Raw genomic sequence first — 7,932 nt, 5'->3', positions numbered from 1 at the left:
AGTAAGATCTGGTGCAAGAAGAGGAAACCCCCAAAAGAAATCGATTTATGCGTATTAGAGATGCAAACAGACTTGGATGGCATGACTAGACGATGCTCGCGGCGTTTTGGAAGCGGTGTTGACCTGGATCTGTGGTTCGATCGACTTCGTTTGCCCTCCTCTTCCATTCTTCTTCTTCGTCGTCTGCTTCGTCTCCTTCTTTTGTGAACTTGTGTGCCCTAGTCATCCTTTGCCTATACAACTGTGTATTGATTGATCTGCTTTAGTGGGTACTTTGGTAATTTTACATTCAACCATATGTGGTTCAACACTCACACGATCTGATTTTGTCCTTATGTGCTTTTGTAGCATGTTTTGTCGTATGTATCTACGGTAGCTCCAACTTGAGTTGACAAACAGCGACTAAATTATTACGGGGAATAATTTCAATTTCATTGCAAAACTCACCAATCAAATCAATAATGAAAGAGTGATGTTACATATCATTTAAAGCAAAAGATCAATTAAGATAGTTGTTATTTAAAATAAAATAAAAAGTAAATGTCACATCAATCTGTTCTTAATGTATTCCAAAAATTCAAAAACAAAAATAAGTAAATGAATGGGCAACATAAACCATATTAGAAGGGTCCATTCGTAAGTGATCCACACTCTCATCTCTCTTCAGTGCGGAATTTTTTTTGTGTATGTAGCAGAACTATTCTTTTAACGCTTTGTCGTGCACTTCTTACCCACCAAAATCCCACTAGGAGGGGCAGTGACCTCAATGATGCAATGACCATACAACCGATACGAGTACCGAAACAGACTACCCAAATTAGACCTTGTTTTGAGCACACCCTTGACATCAAACCTCACTCTGTTGTTCGCTATCTGTTGCTGAAGCTGCTGACTCTGTCCTGAAGACAGACCAACCTGGCTACTCACAAGGTGAACACTCCGGAACTTCGACTCTGCCTTCAACGCTGAGAAAGGTTCGACGAAGCTGGTGGCAATGAGTCTGTTTTGGAAGTAAAGGTTAACGAACATGTAACTGAAGTCCACAGTTGCCTTCTTGCTTGGGTTGGTAAAGTTTGCGAGAAAAGTCATGTCGGCATTGAGGAGGTAACCCATGTCGAGGTAGGCTGCGTTGAGGGAGGCACTTGCCACATCAAATTTTGGGCTTCGAGGGCGGAAGAGGATGTAGACTATAAGAACCACCACGCCTCCCAGGATCACAGCGATCCAGAAAAGTGCACAGAACACTCCAATCAGCCATGTGTGAGGCCGGGTTTTGTGTCGTCGTGGCAGTCTTGGAGATGAGTCTGGTGGGCGGTAGTGTGGTGGTGGTGGCTGGACGTGGACCTGTTGATGAGTTGGATGCTGTGGTTGGACAGGTTGAGTTGGATGATGTGGCCGTGTTTGGCTTATAGGTGCCGCAGGCTCATGTTGTGGTTGAAGGTGTTGGGTTTGATCCGGTGGCCATATTGGGTGTAAGGGATAATGTTCCTCCGGCCGCTTTTGAGTTTGATGTTGTGGTTGTTGGTGTACAGGAAAACTACCAGCGGTGGGGCTGAGTTGTAGCGGAGGAGGCTGTTTTTGTCGGCGACCTCGTCGCGGCGGAGCAGCAGGGGGGGTGGGGACATGGTGTGGTTGTCGCGGTGGAGGAGAATGGGGGGTTGGAACACGGTGTGGTTGTCGTGGCGGGGGAGAATGGGGGGTGGGGACAAGGTGTGGATGTCGTGGTGGGGGAGAATGGGTGGTGGGGACAAGGTGTGGTTGTTGGGGGTGTCGAACTGGTGGCTGAGGTAGTTGTGAAGGATCAAAATGAGGGTTGCTCTCGCGGTGGCGAGACATCGAAGTCTGGTGGTGGTGGTTAGGATGGTGAAGAGATAAATGGTGAATGGGAGGAGAATTGGTTGATTGTTTTAGGAGGAAGAGAATGACTTTGATGAGAAGTTCAAGTCCGAAGGATCCAGGAAAGGCAAAGAATCAGACATTAGGTAAGCATTGGAGGCAAGTAATCTTAGTGACACCTTTTTCTGGTGCTGTTGCCAAAGGAAGGGTGAATATGAAGTTTCCAGTTTTGGGTCTGTGAGATACATTAGTCCCACTGTATTCTGATGCTTGGTGTATATAATATTTATTTATCAATATATAATGTATATATATATCAAGAAAATTTGTCCACTAAATAAAGTTTTACCCCTCAACTATTATTGAATACAAAAATCAGCTCATCACTTTATGGAAACATGTAATACAAAATAAATCTAAATTTTCCTACTTCGGGGAAGGAGAGCGCTTCTTAACTCAACGGCTTCACAGTTTTTTTTTTTTTTTTTTTAAAAAAAAAGAGGTACAAATACAATGATCTAATGTGCAAATCAGGGTCAACAATCATTTGAAGCTTTAGCACTTCTTAAGTCACCCATGGACTAGTTGAGACTCTGATCAAGAATTTCCTTAGGAAGTGAATTTCTGTGTGTCATCGTACAGAACTATTGTGGGGGTTCATCTAGGAGATTATACCTCCATTATTGCATATAAAAATTCACTCTTCAAATCTTTTGGGATATGAAACTGTCTTCAATGATGATGTCCACCAAATACAACAGCTATGTAGGTTGCAGTAAGGATCTCTGCTTCATTTCCGTTCCCTTTCTTCTGTATCAAATTTTAAGAATAATCTTTTGTGATGTTTAGCACATCTGTGTGCAACTTCATTTTTTTTCTTCCCTCCCTGCGCTTCAGGCCAGAAACTAAATAAACAAAAGAAAAAAGAAAACCAAAACAAAAGTCAACACACTAAGATCTGATTACCATACCGCTGCAACTGGATTTACGCTTGGATTGATCAAAAGTTGTTCTCTTTGCACACCCATTCTCAACAACAGCAGCTAGAGTTGAGGATATGCCTGAGACAAGTAGAGAGGCCTTAACGCATACCTAAGAATATTAAGTGACAAAGCATATTAGTCAAGTTCATTGTCATGTAAAGGAGAGAGAGAGAGAGAGAGCTAAGTCCTGCATCATGAACACACGAAAAGTTTTCCAGGTTCATAACATACACTGAATAAAATTATAAGCCAAACCACACGACTATATTTATCAAGAGGAAATGAAAAGGAAATAATCCACCCAAAATAATTGTAGAATGGGTCACATTACAAAAGTGGACAAATGGATCTGTAACAACAGAATTATTGATTATCTTGCATCAAAATGCTAGATGATAAATTTAATAATGTACACAGGTCCAGATGCAACACTTGATGTTGAATCCATGAGCACAAAGTAGCATGCACCTATCTCACCAATGAACTGTGGCACAAATCAAAGGCCCAGGAAATGACTACGTATTTACTTTGCGTCTACTGGTTCCTGTTCAGTTAGGTATATGGGATGATCCCTATGTTACACGGACTCTTCAAAATAAATCAAATACCCGTGTCGGACACCCGACACTTGGACAAGGGTATGGGATATGTGTCGGATACTTTTCAACAGATACTTCTTATATAATTATATATAATACAATTATTATATGTGCATATTATTGTATAATTACTATAAAAGTCATTTTGACACTATAAGTTACATATAGTACCATTTTATCTCACATATTAGATTAAAAATATAAAAATATAATATTTTTTTTCCGAGTCCGCGTACCCCTAAATTTATAACACCCGACACCCATACCCGAGTCTATGTAGCATAGGATGATCCAATACAGAAGATTTGTTCTAAAAAATAACATAAAGAACTGAAGTCTTTCGGATCAATTAATTAAGGCACACATCATTATAATTGCAATGTTGTTCCCTGTATTATTGAAGTATGCGGATAACATTAGGTAAGGGATCAGGAATGGTCAGAATTTTTCCAGTAACAGAAAACCCAAAAGAATCCGTATTTTTCATTCAGAAGAGTCAGAGAATTTGTAATCAACAAATTATCAATCTTAGTGTTGCAAAGATTATGATTCTGAGTTTCATTAAACCATTTCTAAGATTAACCTTCCTTCTATACCATCCAGGGTATTAGAGACCATATTCTTCTACTATAAACATTTTATAAAGCTTTTATACACTTTTGCCACTGGAAATCCACTAAAACTTTACGTTAACCAACCTTTGTAACGATTTTCTTTTACAAGTCATCCATTCTAACCACTCTTAAGCAAAGATCTATAATAAACTAAACTCATCCCCGTGTATTGTGATGATGCTTTAGCACGGTGGAAATGAATTGTTTCAACATAAATAAGTTATGATGTTTAGCTTCAGACGTCAACAACCAATGATGGAACCTACCTGAGTTCATCAATGAAAACATATGTGAAAGTTGCTGGAATCAAATGCACTACAGCTCAACATTCGAACATTTAATTTGCTAGGAATAATCCAAACAAATAGGAGAATAAGTCTAGAATTTCATAATTGCGTATGAAAGCCATAATTTGGATATGGTGCCTATGTTGAATTTGTTGCATTGAAATTTTCAACTGAAAAAGCCAAATAAACAAAATCAAGGGTGGTGGAATGGTTAACTGGTTACAAAGGCAACCTCCAGTTTTATATGGTGCCTATGTTGAATTTGTTACATTGAAATTTTCAACTGAAAAAATAAAGGCCAAATAAACAAAATCAAGGGTGGTGGAATGGTTGACTGGTTACAAAGGCAACCTCCAGTTTTATGTGCATGAAGTGGTTGATCTCATATTCAAACCCACATTTTGATGCCTAATGGACCAAGCTTTAAGTCACACCAAGCAATGACCCTTACCACTAGAGGGTCATGCTTCAAAAATTGTGCTGCCCCAGCAACCACAACTTTTAATTCAGGGGAAATTTTGAATACTTTCAGGCTCTATAACAAGATTACAGCTAACTTTCCACAGTTCAACTGTAAATATGTAGCATTTCAACAAAAGTATACTTTTTTGACAGTAGAAACTCCACAGTTCTGCTTTATCTTTCATTTTTATGTCAATAATCATTTCTGTCATTTTCCTCAATAAGCAGGAGAAAATTAGGGCAAAAACAAAAAGTCTGATGCAAAATACCAAACTGCAAAAAATATTTTAGGAAAGAAAGTAGCTCAAACCTGATTGACTGCTTTCTGCAATTTGCAGGAGGGACAAAATAAGCTGCTACTAGATGGGCTTGAAAAGATGCATTCCAATCCTTCACGACTTTCTGATCAGAATTTGTTGCAGTATATAGAGAAGCACCAAGACTAATACCATAATCTCAACCTGAATTTTTTTATACCAACAATTACAATGTTAAAAAATAAAGTTAATTCTATACCCCCATGATTTAGTTATATGGCAATGAAAACTAGTTGAAACAAAAGTCATATATATAATATACATGATTCTATTGAAATTTCCACATGCAACTAATACATCCGCACAGCCATCTCAAACACCTGATGACCCATCCCTTAGAGCATAGCCCACAACTCCTTAGTGTTAAAATAATTGATCAAATTTGTTTCTTTTTTCTCTCTTCTTGGCCTCAAAAAGGAGAGTTACAAAATTGGAAAAATATTGAGGCTCGCAATTTAAATCTCACAATTGTACCTACAATGACATGGCAGTTTATGTGTCAACTTTTGATTTGTCATAAACCCAACCACGTAAGGCCCAACTCCCTTTCCCTGTCATTGTAGGCGAATCGTGGAACTTAAATTGTGGGTCTCTAGCATTTCTCAATAAGGCTTTTAAACTAGCATTTTTTTTTTCTTTCTTTTTTCTCTTAGTTCTTTTTGTTTATCTGTGCAGAATTTGGTAATTGCAAACAAGTGCAAGCATGCACGAATGCATTCACAACACATACAAAGCAGGAAGAGAGACAATATAAGATACTAACCATTTCTGATGTCCATGCAAGAGGCATCTTTTAAGTGGATAGCTTTGATAAGAATCTCAGAAACATCTCTGTCAAGTGTAAAGCCCTTTTCCATCATCTGATCCCAAACATTACAAGCCATCAAAAGCTTTTTTTCTTGTACAAGGCCTCCAACGATTAATTTGAAAGTCACCTCATCAGGATGGCATCCTTTTGTTTGCATCTCCTCGTACAGAAGCATGGCTTCACTTATTTGAGAAGTCTTGCAGAATCCATTTATAAGTGCATTGTATGAAATTACATCAGGGTTGATTCCCTGTTCTACCATATCGCAGAAAATGCTGTAAGCCATCTCTATTCTCCCAGTCTTACACAGGTGATCAACAATTGTAGTATAAAGCACTCGATCTGGTAATAGACCCATCCCTGTCATCTGGTCGAGAAGCGTCTTTGCCAAATTTGAATTGCCTTCTTTCAGAAAAGCTTCTATAAGTATTGTAAATGTCACCACATCTGGAGCAATTCCCTTCTGGCCCATCTCCTCAAACACCTTATAAGCTCTTTTGGTTCGGCCGGCCTTACAAAGTGCATTAATAATTGTGTTATATGATACTATGTCAACCAACCCTTTTGCCTCCATCTTGTTCACCATCAACAGGTAAGCCTTACCCAATCTCTTGGCTTTGCAAAGGCCTTTAAGAAGTTGGTTGTGGCTATACCCATCAGGTTCCATTCCACTCCTCTCCATTTTCTCCATCAACTTCTCTGCCTCCTCAAACATAAGCTCATTGCAACAATAATTCAACAACACATTGTATGTAACTAAATCAGGTTCACACCCATTCCTACTCATAAACATCTTCATCGCTTGAGCTTTGTCAACCCGACCAGCTTGACAAAACCCATGAATAAGTGCATTATAAATTTCTGTGCTAAACTTAACTTGACCCTTCATTGCACCCACAGTAAGCTCATAAGCTAATTCCACTTTACCACCATCACACAAACCCAAAACAAGTGCCCTACAGGCCTTGCTATCCGGGATAAAACCTTTCTGAATCATACAATGCCAAAGTTCAACTGCGGTATCATAACGTCTGACTCTACACAACCCACTAATGACTATAGTGTAGCTCACCGCATCAGGCTCTCTCCCCTTCTCAACCATAATCTGCAACACCTCTAAAGCCTTATCCACTAAATTCTCAGAGCACAAAAGATCCAAATATATATTGTAAGCCCAAATATCGGGGACAGCCCCAATTTTACCCATGCCATCTAGAAGTTTGTGAATGAGTTCTAAATTCCTAACTTGACACAACCCAGAAATGAATCTTGAATATGTGAATGAAGTTAAAGAAAACCCATGTGAGATCATCTCATTGTAATAGTGTTCAGCTAAATCGAAGCGCGAGTGACGAACTAATACACCAATGAATCGATTGTAGTCGATACTGAATACTCTGCAATCTGACTGAGTCATTTCGTCGAACGTTTGGATGGCTTGATCAATGAGACCAGTTTTGACGTAGTTTGAAATGCGAGCACGATATATGAGCCGATGTTTGCCAAGGGTTTTATACATATCAAAGTGGTGGTCTCAAATTCGAATACATAGCATCGATTTTCCGAGCTCGAAGACTCAAAATAAGGTTTTGCAAAACTGAATTGTTGATCAATGATTATATGGGTATATAGGATGCAAATAATATAGGAGCTAAAGTTGAGTCATAATAGTACACTAAACAATGCACAGAGAGAGAGAGAGACTTGCCTTCGGCGATGGTGGAGTCGGCGAGGCAGAGAGAGAGAGAGTGGTCGATGGACTTGGGCCTCGAATCCAAGTCCGCACAGCTTCAGCTCTGAAATTTTTTTAGATATATTCAAAGTGGTGGGTTTGGGATTGGGCCTAATTTTATCTTTGTTATAGGCTTCCGAGTTTCTATGGCCCATAACCTTTTTTTTTTATTATTCATTTATCATGATGGCCCATAAACCTTGAGACTCTTTTTTTGCTGCGTCTCTTTCCCTCATCTAAACTTCTTAAGGTAAATTATAAATAGGCCCTTAAGATTTGCATAAAATATAGATT

The 7,932-nt window shown here is 39.0% G+C and overlaps 2 protein-coding genes across 6 annotated transcripts; both read right to left on the bottom strand.

The window, feature by feature from the left end:
* Positions 1-485: 485 nt before the first annotated feature.
* LOC114297404 (uncharacterized) lies at positions 486-2,119 on the bottom strand. Its single transcript, XM_028241824.2, has one exon. It carries the CDS (start codon positions 1,834-1,836, stop codon positions 706-708), a length of 1,131 nt encoding a protein of 376 aa, XP_028097625.2. The 5' UTR covers positions 1,837-2,119; the 3' UTR covers positions 486-705.
* Positions 2,120-2,121: 2 nt separating this feature from the next.
* LOC114297405 (Pentatricopeptide repeat (PPR-like) superfamily protein) lies at positions 2,122-7,695 on the bottom strand. Of its 5 annotated transcripts, none has more exons than XR_014331023.1 (4): positions 5,862-7,695; positions 5,092-5,242; positions 2,808-2,928; positions 2,122-2,722 (listed from the first exon to the last, which is right to left on the bottom strand). XR_014331023.1 is itself a non-coding variant. In XM_082871416.1 (2 exons), the coding sequence occupies exons 1-2, from the start codon at positions 7,423-7,425 to the stop codon at positions 5,238-5,240; spliced, it is 1,569 nt and encodes a 522-aa protein (XP_082727542.1). In that variant the 5' UTR covers positions 7,426-7,692; the 3' UTR covers positions 5,104-5,237. The 5 variants fall into 5 exon arrangements, 1 of the variants encoding a protein (XP_082727542.1); XR_014331024.1 differs by having other exon boundaries at positions 2,122-2,727; positions 5,862-7,692; XR_014331026.1 differs by having other exon boundaries at positions 2,122-2,727; positions 2,808-2,897; positions 5,862-7,692.
* Positions 7,696-7,932: the final 237 nt, after the last annotated feature.

The sequence above is a fragment of the Camellia sinensis genome, chromosome 5, assembly GCF_055761805.1.
Source record: "Camellia sinensis isolate YWXY chromosome 5, ASM5576180v1, whole genome shotgun sequence".
NCBI classification, from domain to species: domain Eukaryota; kingdom Viridiplantae; phylum Streptophyta; class Magnoliopsida; order Ericales; family Theaceae; genus Camellia; species Camellia sinensis.
The sequence above is the reverse complement of the archived record's forward strand: the minus strand, read 5'-3'. Positions and strand labels throughout refer to the sequence as shown.

Excerpts from the sequence above, each read along its gene's own strand:
- LOC114297404 (XM_028241824.2), bottom strand. The coding sequence starts at position 1,836 with ATGTCTCGCCACCGCGAGAGCAACCCTCATTTTGATCCTTCACAACTA.
- LOC114297405 (XM_082871416.1), bottom strand. The coding sequence starts at position 7,425 with ATGTATAAAACCCTTGGCAAACATCGGCTCATATATCGTGCTCGCATT.